The sequence below is a fragment of the Suricata suricatta genome, chromosome 12, assembly GCF_006229205.1.
Source record: "Suricata suricatta isolate VVHF042 chromosome 12, meerkat_22Aug2017_6uvM2_HiC, whole genome shotgun sequence".
In the NCBI taxonomy this organism is placed as follows: domain Eukaryota; kingdom Metazoa; phylum Chordata; class Mammalia; order Carnivora; family Herpestidae; genus Suricata; species Suricata suricatta.
The window spans coordinates 57,107,249-57,134,078 of NC_043711.1; the positions used below are offsets into that span (position 1 = coordinate 57,107,249).

General features: G+C 48.9%; 1 protein-coding gene across 1 annotated transcript in view; it reads left to right on the top strand.

Moving 5' to 3' along the window:
- The first annotated feature begins 11 nt into the window (after nucleotides 1-11).
- RAB43 (RAB43, member RAS oncogene family) overlaps nucleotides 12-26,830 on the top strand; it is a 32,385-nt gene continuing 5,566 nt past the window's right edge. Inside the window, exons 1-2 of the mRNA XM_029916491.1 lie at nucleotides 12-345; nucleotides 25,739-25,922. Of these exons, the coding sequence (XP_029772351.1) occupies nucleotides 142-345; nucleotides 25,739-25,922 (388 nt within the window). The 5' untranslated portion in view covers nucleotides 12-141. The remainder of the gene's footprint in view (nucleotides 346-25,738; nucleotides 25,923-26,830) is intronic.

Sequence of the window (26,830 nt, forward strand, 5' to 3'; positions counted from 1 at the left end):
GGGCCGGGGTTGGGGCGGCAGTCGGCGGCGCCCCTTCTTCAGGTGTTGCGGCGGTTCCACGTCGCCTGGCGGTCCGCAGCTTCCGTGAGCCCGGGCTGCCCCCAGAGTACGGAGCGCCGGCCCTTCGGCTTCCACGCGGCCATGGCGGGTCCGGGCCCGGGCCAGGGGGACCCGGACGAACAGTACGATTTCCTGTTCAAGCTGGTGCTGGTGGGCGACGCGAGCGTGGGCAAGACGTGCGTGGTGCAGCGCTTCAAGACGGGCGCCTTCTCCGAGCGTCAGGGCAGCACCATCGGCGTCGACTTCACCATGAAGACGCTGGAGGTCCAGGGCAAGCGTGTCAAGGTGGGAGGCCCAGCCTGGGGTCGCCGCGGGGGGGTCGGCCTAGCATTCTCTGGCTGCCGCGCGGCCGGGGCAACGACGGACGCTGGAGGTTAACCAGGGACCCTGGCAGGCGAGCTCCCCCAGCGCGGGTAGGGGCTGGTTGAGCCCCAGACCGCAGCGAGCGCCCCGGATTGTTCTGAGGTTTCTGACAAATCCCTTTCATTTCCCCTTTCCCTTCCTCCTATCGGAGCAGGCCTGGGCCTTAGGGTCTGGGTCAGGTTCAGTTCTCAGAGCGCTGGCCTTGTGGGGGGGGGGGGGGGGGGTGTGTGTGTTTGGGGGATAGTGTAGGGGAGGAGGCTCTGCCCTCCCGAGCTCACACCCTGGGGGCACTTTGCTCCAAAATAACTTCGCCAGGGGAAGGCAGCAGAGCGCCTTGGAGTGCGGGGTATAGAAGGGCCCCTGGCTGGCCTGACCCTTCCTCACCGCGATCGAAGCCCCCCCCCCCCACAGCTGGGCCCCAGGTTGGGAGAACCCGGCCAGAAAGCGACCCCTTCCCCCACTTCCTCCACGACTAGGAAGGATCAGGAAGTAGTTGCTTCTAGCACCGGAGGGCCAAAAGTTTTTGTCAGAATTTCCGGCCTGGCCACGCCTCCCTGCAGTCTCTTTGTGGACCTGGTGGTGGAACTTTACTCTACTAGGGCCGGCGCTGGGTCCCCTCCCCCAGCTGGAGTTTGATAGAAACTGAAAAGTTCACAGATACCGGAAGGTGGGGGAGAGGACCGAACTTTGGCAATGACTCTGAAGAGAGACAGCAGGATGTAGTTGCCACAGTGTCCCGGCAGTGGCTTGATAAATAATATTTGTGATTAATGAATCAGAGTTTCTTAACCTGGGTGCCAGCTCTCCCTAACAGTTAGGAGACCGGGGCCAGGACAGAGCATTGTTTTTGCCCAGTTAACTTTGCTCAACTGAGCCATGAAGAAATCTTTTCCATTCTTCCATGGTTTTGAATTCACATGATCGCCAGGACGGCTCTCAAGAGCACCGGGCAGGGGCGGCACACTGCCAGCGTCCTCTCCTGTTATCTCTTGTGTTTTCTAGAAGATGAGCCAGGGTATTGAAGTCCCTTGAGGCCTGATGCTCTGTTGCCTTGCGTGTCTGGGCTGTTGCAGCCCTGCTCATGTTTGACTTTTGCCAGCTTAGTTCACTCTTTGTTTCTGCAGAATTGGGATAATTTGTGGGTGTTGCCTACCTCCAGTCCCTCCATGGAGAAAGTAAGCCAACAAACTTTACAGGACCACACTGCCCCTAGGGTGGATGCGCCAGAGAGAGCAGAAACGCCCTGCCTGAAAGGCTGGCTGGCTTGCTTGCTTGCTTGCTTGCTTTTTTGATAATCTTTTCGGTTTCTGTGTGTTTGTGGTTTCCTTCGGGTAGAGAAAAAGGAGCAACGTGTGACAGGCGGCTTTAAGTCATTATTTGGGGCCACCCCTTCTGAGCAGGTGGAGAGGGAGGGGGCTACAGGCTGGCTGGCACTTTGTGGATATGTTTGTGCCCTGTGATGCTGCCAGCGTCCCTAGGGAAAGTGGAGTGCCTAAAATCGAGGAATCAACAGCCGCGGTCTTTGGCCCTTCTCCTGCACCCAAGTGTTTGTGGTGCCTGGGTGCTGACGGTGGTCAGGAAGGGGGCAGGGCGGTCCTGTTTACCCGGTGCGATAACAGCCTGTGCCCCAGTGGAGCCCAGGATGTACTGTGTACCCGAGCACAGGTTATGCAATGCAGGGCAGGCGCTTGGTGACTTTTTTCCTTATGGTCCCCTCCTCGTTGGCATTGTTCTCACAAGGCAGCCGGGTGGGAGGGGGATCAGAACAGTGTAGGGAGGGTAAAAGCCCTTCTTGTGTGCCAGCCAGGTTACAGATGTGGGTTTTTTCTCTTTATGTTTATTTATTTTGAGAGGGGGAAGGGACAGCGAGAGGGCTTAAGCGCAAAGCCTGACGTGGGGCTCCATCTCACAACTGTGAGATCATGACCGGAGCCAGAATCAAGAGTCAGACACTTAACCCACTGAGCCACCCAGGCGCCCCTATATGATGTATTCTTATTAACCCTGTCTGGCCTGGGACAGGCTTGCCCCACAGGGCTCACAGCTGGAAATTACAGCAGTGGGACTCTTTCTTCCAGTATTTCTGCCTCCACAGCATTGAGATCTCTCCCCTACACCAGCCCGCTTCTTAGAATCTGATTGTTTGGAGCGGGAAAGTCTTTGGCAGTTATTTACCTCTTCATTGGACACTCAGGGGAATCTGAGGCCCAGGATACTAAAGAGGCTTTGAATTAAAACCGAGCAGCAATGGGTAGGGGACTTTTGGGCCTCTCCTGACTCAGAAGGAGCAAGTCATTTTTGCTTTCTGAGTCTGTTTCCTCATCCATAAAATACCTTGGAGGTATCTTTTTTTTTTTAAACCCACAAGGTTTATTACAGTTTAATTTCTGCTCCTTAAACATCGCCCATTTTAGGTGTCCTGTTCTGTGAATTTTGACAAACGTATACAGTCCCATAATTACCACCACAATCACAATATAGAATACTTCCAGTGACCCAGAAAGTTCCCTTGTGTCCCTTTGTGTCAGTGTCCTCCTGTCACCCCAGCCCCTGGCAATCACTGATCTGTTTTCTGTCCCTATAGTTTCAGCCCTGTGATTTTAACTGGAACCTTTGGGGAAGCCAGATTGTATGGTTATTGTCCCTGCAGAAAGTCTGTCCCCATCAGGGATGGAGTGTAAAACCCTTCCAGGGCCAGTTGGGGTTCCAGCGAGCATCCAGCATGACCCCCAAACCTCCTCTCCCTGTACATACAGCTGGCTTTTGTTAGAGCTCGAAGAACCCAGAGATAGACCACCTGGTGTCTTTCCAGCCCCTCTGAGCTCCAGGGCTCCGGGGGGTACTGCAGTGGTGAAGGAAGAAGGCCGAGGGGCTACCTCCCGTTTCAGAAGAGCCTTACCTAGCTACCCACCCAGCCAGAGCCATACTCCTTTTATCCACTTCTGTATCAAGGCTCCACTTGTTTCTCTTTGACTGAAAAGTTCTGCTGCTTAAAACATCATGTTTGAAACATTACAGATCTCATGAAACTTCTTTATTTCTCTAAGCACTTCCTGTTGCAACTAGAATAACATCTGGACTCCTTACCCGGGGAGGTGGCCCACTGTCTACCTGGGCCCATTTCATGTCCCTCCCTCTGCCCCTCACTTGCTGCTGTCTAGCTCGCTAAACCCTTCCTGCCTTGGGCTCTTTGTACCTGTCCCCCTGCCTGTCATACCATGTCCCCACATCCCCCTGCTGCTTCGTTGTTTAACTACTACTGCAAATGCCTCCTCTTCAGAGAGAGGCCTTCCCTGACTTTCTAGACCCTCTCTCCCATTATAGGATATGTTCCTAGCCCTTATCAGGACTGGAAACTGCCTTGTTCATTGGGCCCCCCTGTGTGATATGTATCAGCTCTTTGAAAGCGCAGGGATCTAGTCTGCCTTGTGGGGCTCTGAGTCCCGGCACCAACAACAGGGTTAGACACATGATGCACAGTCCATGTTTGCATGTTGATTTTTATTCATAGAGTGGGAGCTGGGACCAAAACAAATGAAGTGACCAGCATGCCCAAGGCCACACACGAGTCAGTGGCAAAACCGGGACTTGAGCCCATTCCTCAGCCCAATGCTTGTTTTCATACTCAACACCCCACATCTGAGTCCCTCCATTCATAATGATGAGCCTGAGAGTCTGCAAGTTAATGAACCTGGTAAAAATGTCTCAAAAGCCACCGTACTTTGAGACAAGAATGTGGACTTGGGACATTTTATGGATTTTTCAGTAATAAGGGGTGAAGGCTTCGTGAGTTTCAGGATGTTTGTCCACTAACAGAACATCTAGCCCGCCTTGACCAGCCCACAGAGCCTGCTGCTCTGGGTAGGAAGGCACTTTATGGGGTGATGGGTTCCTGTGGGGGCTCCTGAGGCTCTAGCTCTGCAGGTTGAACTTCAAGGATGAATCTAGGGGCTGTATCTTGCAAACTGTGCAGTCTCTGAAAGAGAACACTGGCCTAGGAGTCTGTAAGTCTGAGTCTTTTTTTTTTTTTATAGTTTATTGTCGTGTTGGTTTCCGGTGCTCATCCCTGCAAGTGACCTTCTCCATGCCCATCACCCCCCTTTCCCTTGCCCCCTCCCCTGTCAGCCCTCAGTTTGTTTTCAGTATTCAAGAGTCTCTCATGGTTTGCCTCTCTTCCTCTCCCTTAGTCTTTTCCCTCCCTTCCCCTCCCCATGGTCCCCTGTTAGGTTTCTCCTGTTAGATCTATGAGTGCAAACATATGGTATCTGTCCTTCTCCGCCTGATTTATTTTGCTTAGCATGACACCCTCGAGGTCCATTCATTTTGCTACAAATGGCCATATGTCATTCTTTGTCATTGCCATGTAATATTCCATTGTGTGTATATATGTCACATCTTCTTGATCCACTCATCAGGTGATGGACATTTAGGCTCTTTCCATGACTTGGCTATTGTTGACAGTGCCGCTGTGAACATTGGGGTGCATGTGCTCCTATGCATCAGCACTTCTGTATCCTTTGGGTAAATTCCTAGCAGTGCTATTGCTGGGTTATAGGGGAGTTCTGTTGTTAATTTTTTGAGGAACCTCCACACTGTTTTCCATAGCAGCTGTTCTGAAGGTCTGAGTCTTACATCCAACTCTTTCGCAACTGTGGCGAATTCCTTTTCCCTTCTTGGAGCCCGAAGCTTCCTCATTTGTGAGTTGGGCCTAATGATCTTTGCTCTGGATATTTCTTAGGGCTGTTGGAAAACTATGGACATGCTTAAAATAGCGTAAAAATTCCCCTTACATATTTTTGAATGGATAATCCATCCACATGGTCCAGAATTTCAAAATTTCGAAGACATAAAAGGGCATCCAATAAAAAAAATCCTTTTGTCAGGAGCCCCACAATGTCCCCTGAGAAGAGACAATCATTTCTGGTCTATCCTGAAAGTGCTGTTGTGGATAAAATCAAGGGGTTGCAAATAGGAGGACTTGTATTATTATTGCTGTTGTTACCATTTTCCTTCTCAGATCAGATAGATTATTTCCTAACTCGCCCCTCCCCCCACCCCTCATTCTCTACCCCGCCCCCTTCACTGTCCCCCAGGAAATCTCAGCCGCTTCTAAATCCTTAAAACATTCTGACTGCTCCTCTCTCTTATCTGGGACAATACAAAGGCCTGTTATGTAAACTCGTTTTGCAGATCGCTGGGGACACAGGCCTCAAGTCCACACACAGAGGTTAGCCTTGTCGAATTGTACCCCCTTTATACAGCTCTTTGTCAGGTTCACTCTCCCCTTGTTGGGGAGGTTGCCAGATCTCTCCTTCACAGAGATAAGTTGATGCCCTTGGGCCTGGGCCTCTAGATTCCGGGACCTTGGCCCCTTGGCTCTCAAACTTCCCTGGGCCCTACAAGTCATCTTTGTTTTTGTAGCTGCTCCTGGCACTTGCAAACGAGGGGGCAGGGGCAGGGACATAGGAACTGCCTTCTTTTTAAAGTTTGCATCCTTGGTCCCTCCAGTCAGGGTTTTGCTATTTGGATCGGGTGCTTTTCCTACTTGGATCCTAATCAGTTTGACTTTTTCAGTGTTGATCAGAAAAATAGCAAAAGGACTGTTGGATAAGAAAGAAGTTCTGGGTCATGCTGGTTGTTTGAGGAAGTCTGTTCTTGATGCCAATGACAGCTCTCCCATTGCAGAATGAAACTTGCCTCCTGAGGTTTCTGACAGTCCTGAGGCAGCACATGTAGCAGAAAGACCGTGGAAGGAGCACCAGTGTGAGACCCACGCAGTACCACCTTAAAAACTTGGCTTTGCCACATAGCGTGTGAGCTTCTTATCTGTTTCTCTTGCACTCCCTTCCGCTTTAGGGACCTGGCCCTTTGCAGATCTTATGGAAATCACCTGGGAGAGAGTGGTGTGGGAGTCAGGATGCTTGGCTTCTCAGCCTGGGTGCTCCGTTGACCTTACACAAGTCATTTCACTGATCAGTTACCCTTCATTTCACCCATCAGTTACCCTATCAGTAAATGCAGAAAGCATCTGTGTCTTACTGACCCATATAGGGTTTCCTCGCGGCCACCCTGTGAGAAAGACCCTCATCGTAAGACATGAAGGCCTGTGGGTGGCAGGTTTGAACAGAATTGAGCCTTCTGGGGGCACAGGGTAGGTCAGTCGGTTGAGAATCATACTTCAGTCCAGGTGAAGATTCCATGCTTCATCGGTTTGAGCCCTGCGTCGGGCTCTGTGCTGATGGCTCAGAGCCTGGAGCCTGCTTCAGATTCTGTGTCTCCCTCTCTCTCTGCTCCCTTCCCCCAGCCCCCCCCCACTCTGTCTCTTTGTCTCCCAAAAATAAATAAAAACATTAAAAAAAAAAAAAGAACTGAGACTTCTGGCCCCTGGCCAGTGCTTATCCTCGCTGTTGGCCATGCCCTTCTCCCATAGTACACACACCAACACGACACACACATGGAAAGGTTCAGGACGAATGAACCTCTCACTTTGCATTTTACATTTTGTGTGTGTTTTGGTTAGCAGTACTGAATCAGCATCCTAAGGCCAGGTGCTTGGTAAACACACAAACCTTATTAATTCAGATGAATTGGGTGGAGTGGTGCATACGGCGGGTGTGAGCCAAGGACAAAGCCCATCTTCTAGGATGGCTTACGAAGTGCTGTTCTGTTGAACATCTAGCAACAGAACCCAAGCGAGGACTGTTAGAGGTTCTCTCCAACCCGCTGTGATGGATTAGTAAGAGAGGACCATTTCCCGTTAACATTTCTATACCATGACACACACGGACTTCTCTCATCTTGCTTGTTGTAAGCCTTTGTTTCCTAGTCCAACCTAGGAAATTTAAAAGGCAAATTTAATCTGAGGTGAGGTGTGTGAGCGTCGACAGTTCTTAGAGGTTTTCTTGCCTGTTTGTCAGTGTTTGAGGTGACATCGTCCCAAATTTGGAGTGTGACTAAGGAGCAGTGTGACTGATTTATAAAAAAATAGCAACCCTTTATTTTGAGAGAGAGCATGTGCACATGAGTGGGGAAGAGGCAGAGAGGGAGGGAGAGAGAATCCCAAGCAGGCTCCGTGCTGTCAGCGCAGAGCCCTATGTGGGGCTCGATCCCACACACTGGGGGATCATGAGCTGAGTCGAAATCAAGAGTCAGATGCTTAACCGATGGAGCCACCCAGGCGCCCTGGGGATGCCGTTCATCTTGAAGCGAAAGGCCCACAGTTGATGGTTAGTGGGTTAGGTTAGCTGATGGTGAGGATGTTGGACCATTTCATCTATGAAAGATTCCATCACTCTCTGAAAAAATTTTTGCTTATAATTTCAAGCCAGGTAATCCCCGCTTCTGTCATGTTCATGCCTGAGAAAGGTAAAAATCAGATATTTTTGAAAATTAAAAATATTCTCTTGATAGTTACCAATGAAAAACTTTGATTTTTTAAAATTTAACTTGGCCTTTTATTCTTGGGTTTTAACTCTAATGGATACACAAATAGATAATTTTATGGTGAAAAAGTGGATCATAGCTATCAGAGTAGACTTCCATTCACTAGCTCTGAATTGTTCATATCTGCCATGTTTACATGATAGATGAAGTACATAGAAAAAGATCAGTTTTATAAAATACATGAACCTTCTTTGAACCACATAAAAGAGAGTCTATTTTATTATTGAAGCCACAAGGTAAATTAGATTCTTCTTTTCTTTGGGTTATTTTCCCCAGAATAAGCCCTTGGCAAGTGTTGACTGAATGAATGAGCAAATAATGAGAGGGAGGGAAGGGGAGAGAAAGAGGGAGATAAGGGAGGGCCTTCTAACCAGGGAAGGGTGTCTGTGGGGCTCTGTCTGAAGAGGGGGTTCACGCATGAGCTGAGAGGCTCCTGGCCAGCGAGGTGCTTTAAATGGCGGACGAGAGCAAGAGACCTTACAGGGAACTCAGTGTTTTGTTTTGTTTAATTTTATGACTTTTGAGAAATAGTATAACCATAATGCAAGTTGATGGGGAAATTTTTATAGACTAGTTTGCTAAAAAGCCTGATCTCTTGGGGCACCTGGGTGGCTCAGTTGGTTAAGCATCTGACTTTGGCTCAGGTCATGATCTCATGGTTCATGAGTTCAAGCCCCACATCAGGCTCTGTGCTAACCTTAGAGCCTGGAGCCTGATTCTGTGTCTCCCTCTCTCTCTGCCCCTCCTTACACTCTGTCTCTCACTCTCTCAAAAAAAAAAAAAAAATCTTGGGGGGGCGCCTGGGTGGCTCAGTAGGTTGAGCATACGACTTTGGCTCAGGTCAGGATTTCATGGCTCGTGGTTTCAAGCCCTGCATCGGGCTCTGTGCTGACAGCTCAGATTCTGGAGCCTGCTTCAGATTCTGTGTCTCCTTCTTTCTCTCCACCTCCCCCGCTTGTGCTCTGTCTCAGTCTGTCTCTCAAAAATAAATGAATGTAAAAATAAAAAAAAAAAATCTTGGGGCACCTGGGTGGCTCAGTTGGTTAAGCGTCTGACTCTGTTTCAGCTCAGGTCATGGTCTCACGGTTTAATGGGTTCAAGTCCCTCATCGGGCTCTTTGCTGACAGTGCAGAGCCTGCATGGGATTCTCTCTGTCTCTCTCTGCCCCTCCCCTGCTCACACTATCTCTATGTCTCTCAAAATAAATAAACTTTAAAAAATTTTTAAAAATCTTGGTTGAAATATAATCCATATCCCATAGAGCTCCTGCATTTCAAGTGTTCTATTCCGGTGGTGGTGGTGTACTCACAGGGCTGTATAGCCATCACCACACTCAATTGTCAGATATTTTCATCGCCCCTAGAGAAACCTCCTACCTACTAGGAGTCTTTCTTGTTCCTGCCTCCCCACACCCCTGGCAACCTCCTGTCTACTTTCTGTCTCTATGGAGTCCCTGTTCTGGACATTCCATGGAATCCTACAATATTGTGGGCACTCTTGTGTCTAGCTTCTTTTATTGAGCATAATGTTTTCGAGATCTGAGTTCCTTTATATCCCTTACTTGCTTTACTTTGTTTTTTCTTCCTAACACTTACCACCACCTCCCAGGCCCAGGAAGGAATGTGAGCTCTGCTGTGTGCCCATTCCGAGCACTGCACCCTCTCTGTTGTTGAACGAACTGGATAAAGCTCTCTGCCCTCACTGTTCAATGACTGACTTTTTCAGCGTCACAAAGTACATCTTCCCCTTTGATGTATCAAATATTTGTCTCTCTCCCATGCCCCCCTCTAGTAATTTGGAAATCCGTATATCCTATTTCTGCTTATCTTGTTAAATGTTAAATGCATCTTGAAACTTAGATTTTTCTACCTGCGGTCTAAAATCAGTATTTCTTTCCTTGAGCCTAAGAGTACAAGAACCCTGGCACACTTTTCACCCCATTTATCACCTCCTCATCCCCAATTTCCACATTGAAATCATCTAAAATTTGCATGCCAGATCATTGTTGATTTTTTTTGACATTATGCATCAACAGTTATTTAGTCTTTAACTCCCAATTGTTACTTATTTATTTTTGGTTTACTATTTTTACTTTTTTATTTCTTTGCCTCATTTCCCTTGTGCCTGAATTGTTCCTCAAGTGATTCTTTCAGAAAGAATCTGTAAGTGACTCTTGAAATCAAGGGACCCTTGATGTATGATGTTCTGTGAACTTTTTTTTAAATGTCTGTTTATTTTTGAGAGATTGAGAGACAGAGTGTGAGCAGGGGAAGGGCAGAGAGAGAGGGAGACATAGAATGTGAAACAGGCTCCAGGATCTGAGCGTCAACACAGAGCCCAACGTGGGACTCGAACTCATGAACCGCGAGATCATGACTTGAGCCAAAGTTGGATGCTTAACCACCTGAGCCACCCAGGTGCCCCTAGCATTCTGAAATCTTATTGTAGTGTGTCTAGGTTGTGGGATTTTTTTTCATTCATCCTGCTCTGAACTCCAGAGATATGATCAGTGTGAAAATTCCTATATTTCTAAAGGCCTAAGGAATTTTTTAAAATGTCTTCCGTGTCACTTTCTCTGTTGTCTCCTCCAGAGCTTACATGGGACAGGGGCTGGGACTTAGGGCCTGTTCCCACATCTCTCACCTTCTCCTCCAACCCAACAGTGTGGTGTCCTGTTGTGCTGTCTTCTGGACAAAGCCTGGGTTCCACCTCCTAGCACGCTGATTTCCTTTTGAGCTGTCTTTGTTCTGATCATTCCTCTCTCCGTTTCTTTATTTCGACAATGATAATTTTTAGTTTCCAAGACCTCCAGTTGTTTTTTTTCATATCAGTAATATCTTCATTCTGAGGTTATTATTAATACTCTTAGTTTTCCTGACTTTTTACTATGAAAACTTGCAAGCATATAGACAAGTTGAAAGAACACAGTAAACCATGAAACTGGTCTCCGCCTAATTTCAGCAGGTATTCATATTTTGCTATGTTTGCTTTATCTTTCTGGATATGTAATACAATTTTTTTAGTTTATTTATTTGGAGAGAGAGTGAGTGTGCACTAGCAGGGGGAGGGGCAGAGAGAGAGATAGGGAGAGAGAGAGAATCCCAAGCAGGCTCCACGGTGCCAGCATGGAGCCCAGTGTGAGGCTGAACTCACGAACTGTGAGATCATGGCTTGAGTCGAAGTCAAGAGTCAGGCACTTAACTGACTGAACCACTCAGGTAGTCCTCTTCCTTATGACTTTCTTAATAACATTTCTATTCTTTTATTGTAAGAATACAGTATACAATGCATGTAACATACACAATATATGCTAATTGGCTGGTTATGTTATCTACAAGTCTTCTGGTCAACAGTGAGGCTGTTACGGTTTTGGAGCATCCAGAGTTACCTCCAGATTTTCGACTGCCCCAGGGGTTGGTGCTTCTAACCCCCACTTTGTTCAAGGGTCAATTGTATTTCTGTAATAGCTTCTACTGTCTAGTCGATTTTTAAGTTTTTCCAACTTTCGCCCAACTATCTTTTATAGTGTTTTTCGTCTTTGAACCAGAGTCCAGTACAGGCTTAGTCCAGAACAACATCTTGCTCTTTTTTTAGATGACTTTTTTTTTTATGATACTGATTTTTTCTTTTTTAAGATTTGCTCCCTGGACTTGTCTTATGGTTCCCTTGTGGCGTCTTTTTTGTTTGTTTGTTTGTTTGTTTATTTTTTGAGACACAGAGAGAGGGGGACAGAGTGTGAGCAAGGGAGGGCCAGAGACAGAGGGAAACTCAGAATCTGAATCAGGTTCTAGGCTCTGAGTTGTCAGCACAGAGCCTGATGTGGAACTCGAACCTACAAACTGTGAGATCATGACTTGAGCTGAAGTTGGAGCTTAACCAACTGGCAAACCCAAGCACCCCTCCCTTGTGGTGTCTTTGCACCTATTCCTTTGTCCCTTGGATTTTCTGTAAACTGGTGGTTGAGTTAGAGGCTCAATTTGGCTTAGGTGGGTTGGTTTTGGCGAGAATGAATCATAGATAATGTCATGTGCTGCCCGTTGTACCATGGCAGGTGACACAGGATGCCAGGTGACCTACTGGTGCTGATGCCTTGGTTTTGATCACTTGGCGAGGGGAGTGGCTACCAGAGTTCTCCATTCACGTTTATTGTTAAAAGATCCCTTTTTGCTCTTAACATATTTCTTAAGGTATCGCTGAAGAGCCATGGCCTTGAGCCAGCATTTCTGCCTAGACCATCAGACAGGATGAAATGAGATTGAAAAGGAAAACTGTCTGAAACTTAGAAGGCACTCTGTCCAGTTTAATTGTGGTTGTTGGTAGAAGTGACCATCTACACTCAGAGACATCAACTGCATATCGGGGAGATCATTGAATGGAGACTCGTTTGTGGATTATCCGTCCATCCTATAACCAGCTCCTCTTTCCCAGGTACTGTTCTAAGCTCTGAAGAGCAAAAAAGGGGGAATAAGAGACAATCCCTATTCTTTAGGAGCTCATATCTGGTTGGGGGAACAGATCCATAAACAGGTAGCACGCAGTGCCATTAGCGTTGCTGCCCCGTTTCTGAACCAAGAATCAGAGCGTGTGGCCTGACAAATAAGTACGTGTGTGTTTATTGTGGTGACAAGACTGAATGTTGAAAATTAGGACTGGAGCGCAGAGCCTGCTTCAGATCCTCTGTCCCCCTCTCTCTGCCCCCCCTCCTGCTAGTGCTCTCCCCCAAATAAGTAAATATTTTTAAAAAAGAAAAGAAAATTAGGATTGTTCCCACAAAGCAGGGCCCTGTGGTTACCACGGCTGTCCTAGGAATGTCTGCTGAGGGCCACAGGGGCACAGAGGAGGCAGTGGTCCGCTCTCACCAGGGTCGCAGAGGTAGTGAGTTTTGAGCTAGGTAGGCCCTGGAAGATAACTCGGTGTCCCAGGGAGGAAAGAGAGAAGGGCTTTGCTCCCCAAACCACATATGTACAAAGCCATGCAGGTGTGGCAGGGGACCTGTGGCTGTTTGTGCAAGTAAAGAGTGGCTGGGGTGTGCCAGGGGGATGAGACTAGGGAAGGGGCTCAGGACCAGAGTTCGGAATGCCTACTGTGCATCGCCTGTGTCCTGAGGGCCATGGGAAGCTTTGTCTGGAAGACCCACTCTTTGTCCCTGAGGGTTGATGTTGGTGGGAGCCGCAGCTGAGTAGGGGAGGGGGCACCTAAGGGGTCAAGGCTGAGCGGGGCTCTCTGCTTGCCGCCCTCTCCATTAACCCTAGTAGCAGGGCACCGGAGGGACACTTCGAGGGAAGGCAGAGCTCACGTTGGGACCTATGGTATACAACCCTTCTATGGGCTGGGGCCCTGCTGCTGAGGAAGTTTGGAAAAAGAGAAGCAGGTGGGTTGAAGGGAATTATGGTGGAGGCAGTGCGGGGCCCACTGGACCATTGACCCAGGGAGTCAGAGCTTGTGGCCATGACTTTAGGAATGCTGCCGTTGCTTGTTCTCGGCCTTTCCTAGTAGACATGGGTTGTGGCCACAAGGAGCCGGCAGTCCAGCCTGTTTGTCATGGGCTCTCCCTGGCCTGGTGGGGGACTGCCCGATCGTGGCATCAGGTGTGGGGGCTCCTGGTGCCCTGCTCGTGTCAGGTCATTCTCGGTTTCCCAGCAGCCCCTAAAGGGGCCTGTGAGTGCAGTTTGGTGGCAGCGGGGGGAGAGGGGGAGGCTTGGGCTGTGCTTAGATGGTCTCAGCTTCCCTGTGAGGAGGAGGGTCATCCCTGGGGAGCAGGTGGCCCTTTGCTAGCGACCGAGGCAGGACTCATGGATCAGACACTTCGGTCTTTTGCCCACATCGTGCCTTGTCACCATGCAGACTGCCCAGGAAGGGGCTTGCCTGACTCCTGTGGGAGGCATGAATCATCAGGGAGGTTTCTCAGAAGAAAGAAAACCAAAGCAAACCAAACAAATAATTAAGGTTTGTGGAGGGGCCAAACGCCCAGCAAAGGTCATGGGGTGTCTGGATCAGATCAAGCTCTTCCGCTGCTGCTTGCCTGTGACCCTCAGACGCCCCCGTATAGAAAGTCCTAAACCTTCCAGAGCTACCACAAGGATGGAATGGGCTGGCAGATGTAACCACAAACCCTAGGGGTTCTCGAAGCACGTTGGAGCCCCTCATATGCCCCGTGTCCCCCCACCCCCAGCCCTGCAAAACGAGGCTGGTCACTGAGTTTCCCAAGATCCTGGTGCAGAAATGCCGACCCCAGAAAGCTACTGAAACAGCCCTTGACCCCTCGGCTGACGGAGTAGAATGGGAACCAGAGATTCCCGATTGGTCTCTCGCTTCGAACTGCAGGGAACCTCCCAGGAGGGCTGCCTTGTAAAAGGGGACCAAGAGGAATCTGATACTGGGACCCAAAATAGCTGTGTTCGGGGTGGGGGGGGGCAGGAGAAATTTGGACTCAGGAGTCTGTCCCCAGCCCACACTGGCCACCACAGAGGAGCCGTGTGTGTTCAGGGCTGCGTTGTTTGTCCCTCCCTGGCTCTCCCTTCTCTTCCCCACTTGATGTCTGTCCACTCCCCTGCCTTGCCTCAGTGAGCCTACTGGACATTTGGTAGCATCTCACGATCACTCCTAACAGCACACCCGTGTCTCGGTCATGGCTCTTGGCAAGCCCCAGGTCACCCTCTTCCCTGGAAGACTGAGAAGATGACAGCAGCTGGCTGGAGGAGTGGCCTGCATTCAACTCACCACATCCCCAGACGTGACGAAAAATAGCTCAGGAACTCACATTTGGGTCAGGCTGACCAGTTTTCAGAGTTTTGTCCTGAGAACTAATTTTCCCAAGGTCCTTTCCTACTATGAAGAAGCAGGGAACTTTCCATTGTCTGTCTGTCATGCAGGAGAACGACGGTTCAAATAAAATCTTCTCTTTCTACTGGAGGGGACCGTGCCAGACATAGGTTTTGGGAGCTGAACCATTAGCAGTGCTTTTAACCTAATGAGCAGAATTGATTTTCCATCGGGGCACATGTGAACTTACTCCCTTTGGACAGCAGGCACGCATCCCTGGAAAGCAGGTTTAGCCCCATTGGGCCTCTTGTCCCCTCTCACCGGCCTGACTACTCAGGCCTATTTTCAGAAGGCCCCCTTTATTGTTGAATACCTGCATCTGTGCCAGATTGCTGCAGTAAGCTCTCTCCCCTCAAGGTCTCTCCCCTCAAGAGACCATTTTTTTTTAAGTTTATTTATTTATTTTGAGAGAGCAGGGGAGGGGCAGAGAGAGAGAATTTCAAGCAGGCCCTGAACTTTTAGCACAGAGCCCAAAGCAGGACTCGAATCCACAACCCACTGAGATCATGACCTGAGCTGAAATCAAGAGTTGGACGCTTAAATGGCTGAGTCCCCCAGGGGCCCCTAGAGCCCATTCCTGATGGCAAAAGGCAGACTTAAACCAAGAGCCCCAGACTGACAGAGCTAGGCCAATTCCTCCTAAGAAATGTTTTTTATACCTACAGAATGGTGATTTGCTGGTTTGCTTTTTATTGAATTTGCCTTAGGCAGGATTTTCTTTCCTGTTGTCTTACTTCATTTTAAGTACATTTATTTGGAGAGACAGAGACCATGAACAGGGGAGGGCAGAGAGAGAGGGAGACAGAGAATCCCATGCAGGCTCTGTGCTGTGAGCACTGCTCAAACTCATGAAACCATGAGATCAGGACCTGAGCCGAGACCAAGAGTGGGATGCTTAACTGACTGAACCACTCAGGTGCCCCGTCCTGCTGCATTTTATGTTCCTTGCCTGGCCCCAGCGCACCTGAGTTTGGGACATTTGAATGAATTGTTGAACACACTCTGGGTGTGTCCTGTTCCAGAGAACAAAGCTGTAATGGAACCAGGAAGGAAGGAATTCTGCTCTGGGCTGGGGCCTAGGGCCAGTAGGGCTGGGAGAGCTCTACTAATCAGATGGCTTTTGATCTGGGGTCTTGAAGGTTAGGTAGGAGTTCACCAAAAGGTCCAAGATGAATGCAGTCTCTCCTAGGAAAGGAAGATCAAGATGTCATCCCTAGTGACTCAGAGAGACCGTATAAACTAGGGGTCATTAGGTATTGGAGCTTAGAAGAGAAAATAAGCCTCATCCCTCATCCTGAGACTCTATGTCTCTCCCACTGAGGCTGTTGTCAGTGGGCCCGAGCCCTCCCATCAACAAGGCAGAAGAAGGACCTGATGAAACTGAGGTCTCGTGCAGCCTTGAGATCCCTACCCCTTGGCCATTTGAAACTTGCCTGAATGACCCCTGCTGAGTGGGAGAGGGGGCAGCCCCCGCAATGTACGTGCTTTGGGGGTGCCCTTCATCCTAACTGGGCTGCATTCCTACCCTGTGTGCTCAGCAGATGCTTCTGAACTTCACTCTGCATGTCAGCCCAAAAATTCAGATGTAAGATGAGGAGGCCCGGCTGGGGAAGGTAGGCGAGGCTGGCAGTGTGCCCAGTGGGAAGATGAGGGCGGACTGGGACAAAGTCCCTGTCTGTCAAGTGAGCCTTCAGAGGACTTCCGGTGGGTGGAGAGGTAGGTGGGTGGGTAGTGGTTTCAACTTGGCAGACCTTCTCTGTGGTTTCAGGCTGATTACGGACTTGCAGTAGAACAACACTCAATGGTTAGTGTTCCTGAGCTGGACCCTGGAGCCTGACGGAGACCCAGGGGGGCAGGACGACAAGGCTTTTGGGGTAGAAAGGGTATCATCTGTCCTGCATGTATTAATTGAGGACTATCTGCATGCCAGGCGCCGTGCTGGGCATAATGCAGAAAGCCAGTCAGCCAGACTCTGCCCTCAAACTCATACGAGAGAAAGACAGTAAACCTCTACAAAGTGCTTTTGTGTGAGTGCTGCATCTGGAGGAAAAGTCAGGGATCCTGGGTGGCTCATTCGGCTAAGAGTCTGACTCTTGGTTTCAGGTCAGGACATGATCTCATGGTTCATGAGTTCGAGCCCTGCATTGGGCTCTGCGCTGATGACTTGGAGCCTGCTTGGGATTCTCTCCCACCCTCTCTCTCTCTGCCCGTTTCCATCTTGCTCTCTCTCTCTCTCTCTGTCTCTCTGTCTCTTTCTCAAGGGCCAGGGGCTTGGTATAGAGACCTCAGAGTGCTCAGGGATCATTCAGGAGTAAATATGGCCCAAGGGAAGTTCCATAAGGGCAAACAAGATCTGTGCTGCAATACTTCTAGGCCTTTCCGGGGAGGAGAACTGAGGAGCAACAAGATCCTTCCCAACACCGTTTGAGTAGCTCCCCGTTGGCTACTGCGTGGAGAATGGGCTGTAATGGGGAGGAAGCCTGGGGCAGGGTCAAAGCCATCCACAGTGGCCTGGTGTGAGGTAGGTGACAGCACGTGTGGGAGGGAGGGAGCAACGAAACACTGAGTGCCCAGGATTCCTGCTCCCCCAGGCCCCTGCTGAGGATGGGGAGTAGGGAGGTAAGCGGGCGGACAGACAGACAGACGGGCTTGGGCCCAGCATCGTGTTCAGATGCCCTGGCCCATCACGGGGCCATCAGATCCTGGCTCTTTACTCTGTGCACTGGGCTGGTGGTCTCTGTCTGCGGCTCTAATGGGGTCCCAGTGAGGTGGCCCACATGTCTGCCCCGGGACCCCACAGCATCCATGCAGGGGATCCTGCTGTGGCTTCAGAAAAACAGCTGCATTCTCCTCTCCGATAGACTGTTCCGGATGGTGCTAGCATGCTTCCCTGCCCTGTCATTTTCTAGTCTCTTGTGTAGCTGTGTTGGCTGCTCACACTCATCAAACTCTTCACCCAGACCCCCTTGGGGCGCGGCCTTACGGCAAACCTGGGGCTCTGGCAGAGATGCTGTGCTGGGTACCTCCCACCTCTTCTGGAACCCACAGGGCATTTGGGCCAGGAGAGTGGGCGTCCTCGACTAACCCTTCTGTGCAATCCCACAGCAGGGCCACAGTCCACTCAACAACCCAGATGTCCCCTACAAACCTCAGTCAAGAGCGCCTCTCGTCTTAGCCTGGGCTCCCTGTGGCGAACAGCCCGAGACAAGGGCTTGCATGCAGCTCTCATTTGTCTTGTCAACTGGAGAGAGGGAAACAGATGAGGAAGGACCTGTTACGAGGCTGCATCCTCAAGTTGGTCACTGCCATGGGCTTGATCTGGCCAAGCATCCCTTGCTCCCCCTGGACGAAGGGTTGACCCCTAGGTGGGTAAGGCCCTCTCTCCTGCGCATCACGAATGCATGAATGCCTAGGGTCATTTCCAACAGGCGCCCCTGGCTAGGATTGGAGAGGCTCCAAGGCACGAGGCACACCTGGTGTGAGGTGGGACCAAAGGGATGTCTCCTATGTATTTCCCTGCTTCAGACCATCTCCCCTTGCAATAAAAATAAAACCTGCACTTGACACTGGCCCATAAGATCCTACATGTCCTGGCTTCAGTCCGCATCTGACCACATCTCCTTCCACGTCCCTTTTCGCTGCCATCTGGCCACACTGCCCTTTCTGTGTCTCCCAACACGGCGAGCTTTGTCCTTCTGGACACTGTAGCACTGTTTCCTCTGCGTGAACACTGTCCCCATGACTGGCTTCTTGTCATCAGGCCTCAGCTCCAGCATCACCTTCTGTGACCACCCTAGGAGACCCCTATCCCAGCGTGCCTCTCCCGTCACCCTTATTTTCTTCGGAGGGCTCATTACCCTTCCCTGTGAGGATCCTACTTGCATTCTTGTCTGTCTCCTTTTGCTGGGATGCGAACACTGTTGTGCCCTGCGGTGTCCCCAGTTCCTAGAGCAAGGGCTGGCACGCGGCAGGAGCTCAGTGCACGTTAGATGGACAAGGGGACAACCCATGCCCACAGCCCAGTATATTTCTCTTTGGGCATTTTATTTATGCTACTTTGCATTAAATCTCCTTTGTATATATGAACAACACTAGCCAAAAATTGTGACAGCTCTGTAAATATGGTCAGATGGATGCATTTATCCAGCACCTTCTCTGTGTTAGGCACTGTGCACATGGAATCTGTCATTTGGCCCTTATTGGGCTTTTTTAAAATTTTTATTTTTTTAAATTTATTTTTGAGAAACAGAGAGAGACAGCTCGAGCAGGGGAAGGTCAGAGAGAGAGAGGGAGACACAGAATCTGAAGCAGGCTCCAGGCTCTGAGCTAGCTCTCAGCACAGAGCCCGACGTGGGGCTCGAACCCATGAACCATGAGATCATTACCTGAGCTGAAGCCGGACGCTTAACCGACTGAGCCACCCAGGCGCCCCTTTTTTTTTTTTAAACAGTTGAGAAACTGGGTTAAGTTGTAGCCCAGAGATAACCCTTCTAGAAAGTGACAGAGCTGGGTTTTACCATCTCAGGCCTGTCGGACCCCAGAGCGCTAATGCTGCTCTTTTCCTTCTCTTCCACTAACATGGGAGAGGAGGAGGAGAATCTCGCCAGTCATGGGAAGGACCTACTTTCCAGAAATATCTCTTCTATTGCCACCCAATTTTCACCAATTGGTTGACCCAGATACTTGATCTGTAGTGATTTTGTTGGTTTTTTAATTTCGATTTTATTTTTATCAGAGTTATCACTTGTGTATGGTTTGGTTCAGCAAGGTGTGTTACACTAAGGTTTGATAACCCCACCCCCAGCCTCTGGGCATAACCACTCTTTTCAGTTGATGGGATTTTTCTATTTGGCTTCTATTGCTACCTTCCTCCCCTCCCCCCAGTTGCACACACAGTCTATGGACTTCTGACTTCAGAAGGTGAGCGTTAATTGACTCTCAGTGCCCCAGCCCCCAGCGCACATGTATGCGCTCTGCATCCTCCCAGTTGAGTTGCGTGGGGATGGTGATTAGATCAGTAGTGTGTTCCTTTCAGCTCTGTTCTCAGAATATATTCTGAATTGGATCCTTTCTCCCCCCTTTCACTGTTACCGGCCCCGGTCTGACCTCAGTCTTTTACCCGGATTAGGGCTGTTACCTCCTCACTGGTCTCCTCATTTCCGACCTTGATCTCTCCTCACTGCAGCAATCAGAGTGATCCTGTTAGAAAGGAAATTTGATTGTCTCTAAATTCCCACGGCTTCCCACCTTTGCTTAAAGTGAAGGCCAAAAGTTCTTACTGTGGTCTGGAAGGCACTGTGTGATCTGGTCCCCCCCTCCCCGGCCCGGTCATCCCTTCCTGCTCTCCCGTTGTAGTCTGCTCCAAACACACAGATCTTCTTGCTTTGTCTCTGCTTCAGGGCCTTTGCACTTGCTCTTCTGTCTCCCTGGAATGCTTATCTCCCAGACATTTGCACCGTTAGCCAACTTTCTCCAGATCTTTACCAACAGTTATCTCCATGAGGCCTTCTGTGGTCATCCTATCTAAATCTTCATTCCTAAATTTATTTTCCTGCTCATTTTTTTCCATCTGATCACCATCTAGCATACTTATTATTTTTATTATTTACTTTATAATTGATGTTATTTATATTATATGTACTTATTTATAAATAAATATATTTTGTAATAATTATAAACCCTATTACTTACGATCTTACTTAGCAAGCATTTGTCTCCTGCACTAGACTGTAGGCTTGAGAACAGCAGTTCGCATCTGTTTGGTTGGCCCCAGTCTCTCCAATAGCAGGTGTTTAGTAAGTTCTTGAATGAATTGTTCAACTAATGGTTAGGATTAGTACGAGTGGTTTGCTGCGAAGCCGTGTAGCATACTGCCATTCTTTTTTTTTTTTTTTTTTTAATGTTTTTAATTTATTTTTGAGAGAGAGACAGCACAAGCAGTGGAGGGTCAGAGAGAGAGGGAGATACAGAATCTGAAGCAGGCTCCAGGCTCTGAGCTAGCTGTCAGCACAGAGCCCGACGCGGGGCTCGAACCCACAAATCGTGAGATCATGACCTGAGCTGAAGCCAGACGCTCAACTGACTGAGCCACCCGGGCACCCCTGCCATTATTTTTCATTTGGCCACATCCACTAGTTCTTCTGGAAGCAGTATCATCTTGGTATTGCTTATGTGTCTGTGTATTTACCATTAATTCATCTCTTTAGTTAGGGGAGGTCCTAACTGGGATAGCTAGCCTCCCCATCTATCCGGCATACCATCAACCTTGCCTCTCAGTGTGTGACCTTCCCTCAGTTCTGTCTTCTGGAAGAACTTGCTCTCAGGCCTTTCTTGATTTCTGTTTTAGGTTGTTTGTTAGTGCATTTGTTTTCATGGTTAGAGTGCTACTCTATAAGAATTCAATCTTTAGAAATTTCTTGAGGCCCAGCTAATGTATGTGGTTTTTCTTGGTGAATATTCTGGGTCTGCTCGGGGAAAAAAAATGGGCAGTTCTGCCATATTGGGTCTGGTGTTCTGGAAATGTCGATTTGATCAGTAGGTTGTTTAGCTATTCTTTACCCACACTGATTTTTTTTTCTCTATTTACTCTATCAGTTCCTGAGAGTGGTGTTAAAATCTCCAACTACAGTTGTAGATTTGTTTCTCCCTTTATTTAGTTTTGTCCATTTTAACTTGATGAAATTTAAAACTCTAATTAGGAAGATACATATTTAGTATCATTATGTCCTGATAATTGCTTCTTGTATCATTATGAAATGTCTCTTTTTGAGAGAGAGTGCACGCAAATGTGCGTGAGTTGGGCAGGAAAGGGGAGGGAGAGAGAGAATCTTTTTTTTTTTAAGTTTATTCATTTATTTTGAGAACGAGTAAGGAGTGACTCTGAGTGGGAGAGGGACAGAGAGTGAGGGAGAGAGAGAATCCCAGGCAGGCTTCACACTCCATGCTGAGCCCAACATGGAGCTCGATCCTATAGCTGTGAGATCATGACCTGAGCCGATAGCAAGAGATACTTAACCAATTGAGCCACCCAGGTGCCCTTAGTGTCTCTTTCTCTCATGTAATTCTTTGTTTGGAAGGCTTTGATACTACTGTATTTGTCATTCATATATTTTCTTATGCTTACTTCTTAGATGTATTTTGTATATTTCATTTTTTTTACAGGCTACCTATTTGTCTTTATACTTAAGGTGCCTCTCGTTGGGCTCTATGCAGACAGCACAGAGCCTGCTCGAGATTCTCTCTCTCTCTTTCTCTCTCTCTCTCTCTCTCTCTCTCTCTCTCAAAATAAAGAAAAACAAACAAAATTAAACAGAAAAGAATACCATTTTATTTCCTCTACTGACTTGCTCTTTCTCTTGCTAGTTGCTATTGGGCCAACAGCCGCCTCATATAAAGTCTCTTCACAGTTCTGGGTCACTTTATATGTTGCAGTGTATACTTAACACTTCTCATTTTTCGCCTCACATCTGACGCCTCACAAGTGTCCTTACCACAGGATAATTTCATGTATCTGTCCTTCTTTTGTGTGTATGCTATTCTTGTCTTACTTTTTGTTTCTTACACGTTATAAATTCCACTTTACAGTCATTATTTATCGTTTTCTGGACAGTTATCTTACAAGAAAACTACAAGAAACAATAATATTTTATATATACCTACTATTTACCATTCCCATTCACATTCCTTCTATAAATCAGTGTTTCCCTTGAGTATCATTCCTCTTCCGCCTGGAGGACATCTTCCAGCATTTCTCAGTATGCAGAGAAGATTCCAGGAAGACTCACCTTTCATTTATCTGAAATTATCTTTATTTCACCTTCAGGTTTGGGAGAGACTTTCCCCCCTGGCTTAGAGACTTTGGTGTTGAAAGATTTTTCTTTCAGTTCTTTTTTTTTTTCTTTACAGCACTTTTCAGAATTGTCTTCTGACATTTAGTATTTCTGCTGAGAAGTCATTTGTCATTTTTTTATTATCACCCTGTATGTCTTTTAGTTTTGTTTTTTTTCCTCTGACCGCTTTATAAACTTTATCTTTTACCTTTGTTTTCATTAGTTTGGCTTTAATCTCCCATAGTGTGTGTGTGTATATATATATTTAAAAATTTTTTTAATGTTTATTTTTGAGAGAGAGCATGAGCAGGGGAGGGGCAGAGAGAGGGAGACACAGAATCTGAAGCAGGCTCCAGGGTCTGAGCTGTCAGCACAGAGCCTGACGTGGGGTTCAAACTCCCAAACTGCAAGATCAAGACCTGAGCCACCCAGATGCCCCAAGAGAGAGAGAATCTTGAGCAGGCTCCATGCCGAGCATGAAGCCCGACATGGGGCTTGATCCCACAACCCCAGGATCATGACCTGAGCCAAAATTAAGAGTCAGATGCTGTACCAGCTGAGCCACTCAGGCAGGCGCCCCACTGTTACCTTCTTTTGAAGAGCCTTGATTCTCAACCTAAGAGTCCATTCAATTTGTTGGCCAATCACTTTGAACCTGGGTAGGCTTGTTTTGTTAGGGCAGATAGGTGGAAATCCAGGGATGTTTCTTTAGCCTCTCTGACTTGACAGAAGTCAGCTTCCGCCTCCAAACCTGTGACTTGTGTCGGAGCTTGGTTTTAGGCTTTGTTCAGGAAGGTTTGTGCGGGCCTTCGTCCAGATACGGTCTTCACTCTTAGCGTACAGCTCTTCTGATGTCTCAGCTTACTATATGGGGTTACTCACAAGGTGCCAGGGAGGCCCCTTCACCATGACTGGGTTGGAACCTCAGTGTCCCCCCAGGACGGCTCAGCTTCTGTCTCTGGTCATTTCGCAACCCTGTAGGAGCCACTCTCTGGTAAGATTCTGGGAGTCTCAGCCTGGGCATGGGGCCCTCAGGAAAGGTCTCACCAAAGACCCCACCCCCACCCCCACCACACCCAGACTTTGGGCTTTCCCATCCCCACATCGCTCCATCTCATGTTCGCCTCCTTGGCTCTGTGGGACCACCATGCTGTGCTTGGATCCCAGCTCGTTGTCTGGCAGTCAGGAAGCCATCCCTAGGTGACAGTCATGATGATCAGGAGTTGCATTTTATGAGTTTTGCTTCTTTTGGGACTATGGTCTCATGCTCCTTGTTGTTCCCATATTGAAAATGGCAGCCTCCTGTATTTTTCTCAGGCTAATGGTTGTTTACAGAGGGAGGGCTCATCTGCCTGTGATTACTCTGCCAGAGCCACAAGCCGTCCCCAGGAACCCTGTGGCCTGCCCCAGATGGTGGACATCCAGGCTCGCCGCTCAGTGTTGTCTTGGGATCTCCCTCCACCAGCGTCCTGCAGTTCCTTTTGCCTTTCTCTGGAATTAAATTCTCTATTTCTGGATCCCACGTTTTCTTATTTGGAATTGATTTCTTTAGGTAGAGGAAACATCGGTGGCTTCCTGAGAAAGGGTGGCAAGGAGCTAAATTTTTTGAGGCCTGTGTATCTAAAAATGTGTTTAATAAATCACCACACTTGACAGATGGTTCATAGGGTTGAGAATTCTCGGTGGAAATAATTATCTGTCATAATTTTAGGCATTTAAAAAAGTGTTTTAAATGTCTATCTTTGAGAGAGAGGGAGAGGCAGAGCTTAAGTGGAGGGTGTGGGAGGGGCAGAGAGAGACGGAGACACAGAATCTGAAGCAGGCTCTAGCACAGAGCCTGATGGAGGGCTCAAACTCCTGAACCCAGAGATCATGACCTGAACCAAAGTCAGATGCTCAACCGACTGAGCCACCCAGGCACCCCCTGTTCTTTTTCTTCTGAAATGCTTCCTATCCTGATATCAGATCTCCTAGGCGGGCTCTATAATTTTTTCCCTCTTACTCCTTTAGTTTCCTCTTATCTCTTTGTATTTCTTTATTTTGGAGCGATTTCTTCAACTTTATCTTCCAATCCTTAGGTTGTAGTTTTCACTGATATATTTTTAATTGTCAAAAGCTCTTTTTTTTTTTAATACTCCCACAAACTTAAAAAAAAGTATTCTAGTATTGTTTTCTGGATCTTTTCCTATCTCTGAAACTACCAATGTTTATTTTTTATAAACCAAAATTGGCCTCTGCATCGTTTTTGTTTCGCCCAAGTCACTTTTTTTCTGTGTTTGTTTGGCCTGTGTCTTTTGCGTGATGGGCTCTCTCTGGGATATGAGCTCCCTGTGGGGGAATGGGCTCTCTCTGGGGAAGGTGCTCATCTCTAGGTTTGAGTTTCTTGGTCAGCTGGGTTCCAGGTTTGTGTATTACCAGAGTTTGATACCTTTCACTTCACCTCACACGTGAGCCAGCAGGCACCTCGTTTCCTTGGAGCCTTTCATAATTGAGGAAATAGGAGGGCTCAGGACAGGAGGACCTCACTTGGCAGGTTGTGGTTGAGTCTGTTCACTCTTGGACTTCTCTCTGCGGAGCTAGGGAAGAGGGGCTCACCTCCATGGTACCCAAGCTGGTGACCTCCACCCAGAGTATGCAGCCTCCCAGCCTGGGCGCAGGTCCAAGGTCTACCCTGGGTTCAGCCCCTCCCCCTGCCCTATCTGGCAATGCCCCACAAGAGGACTCTATCCATTGCTTCCCCCAGGCCCTCACTGCTGCAGCCCGGGCCTCCTGCCCACCCAGCATCACTAATGCTGGAGAACCACGGTGCTGGGCGGAGCGGTGTGTTTACAGGCCCAGAGAGGGAAGGCACAGGCCAGGCACACACAGCCAGCAGCACAGCATCCCAGAACCAGCTTGCCGGACTGTGAGCTTCTGGAACTCTTCTGGTTCAATGTCCCACGGCAGTGAGCCCAGTGTTTGGGGAAGCCCTGAGCCAAATGCACATCCTGCTGCAGCACAGAATGTCCCCTCCCCACCTTCCCTTTGCATCCTTCAGCCCCCACCCTCCAAAGCTGGGCCAGGGCTCAGGCGTCCTTCTTTCTCTGTCCATCTTCTAGCCCCGTTTGCGTGATTCCTGCCAAGGTATGGGCCGGTGGCCTGCCCAGTGGAACCGTGCTTTGGGCTTGCGTCTGTGGCGTGGCCACACCCCCAGGTTCACGAGGGCCCTCCTGTTTCTTTAGCTGCAGATCTGGGACACAGCTGGCCAGGAGCGATTCCGCACCATCACCCAGAGCTACTACCGCAGCGCCAACGGGGCCATCCTCGCTTACGACATCACCAAGAGGAGCTCCTTTCTGTCAGTGCCTCATTGGATCGAGGACGTGAGGAAGTATGCGGGCTCCAACATTGTGCAGCTGCTGATTGGTGAGCGGAGCGGGGACGGGGCAGGGCCAACAGGGTCCCTTGGAGCCACAGATCTGGCTGCTTTTTATTTTTCTTCTAACGTTTATTTATTTTTGAGAAAGAGACAGAATTTGAGCAGGGGAGGGGCAGAGAGAGAGGGAGACAGAATCCGAAGCAGGCTCCAGGGTCTGAGCTGTGAGCATGGAGCCCAAAGCGGGGCTCAAACCCACAAACTGCAAGATCAATGCCTGAGCTAAAGCCGGATGCATAACCGACTGAGCCACCCAGGCACTCCTCTTTCTCCTTTTTAAACAAAGCGCAGGTGGAGCGCAGAGAGAGACTGAGCTTGGTCAGGCAGGCCCAGAGCCAGAGCCTGACCAGTGATTTCACAAATGCTGATCCTGCCAATCACTTACAGAGTTATATTCAAAACTGGAAGTGGCCAGAGGAAGAAAGGGGCCAACACTGACTTTGTACTTCCTGTGTGTCCCCACAGGGGTCAACCCTGGTTAAACCTTCACATGTTCTCTGGATTCAGCTCCCTGAACCTTGGCTATTGGCTCCACCTGGTTTGTCAGGGCTAGCGCTGAGGCTCAGAGAAGTGAAGTATTTTGTCCCAGTCCGCACAGCCTGTGAGCATAGAAACACGACCCTGGAGCTCTGCTGGGGGTGAGCTCGGGGCCATGCTGTCCCACCACACTGCAGAGCAGCGCGCCTCGAACATCTGCGTGCTTCCCAGTCACTCCAAAGGTTTGTTGAAGTACAGATGCCAAACCCCATGTCTGGTTCGGGAGGGCTGATGGGGCCCATGAGGGTGCCTTTCTCAGAGGTTCCCAGGTGATGCTTCTGGTGTCCACAATTGCGGCCTAGGCACCCCACTTTGAGAACTACTGTTGCTAAGGGATGCTCTTACTATTTCCCCTTTTCCT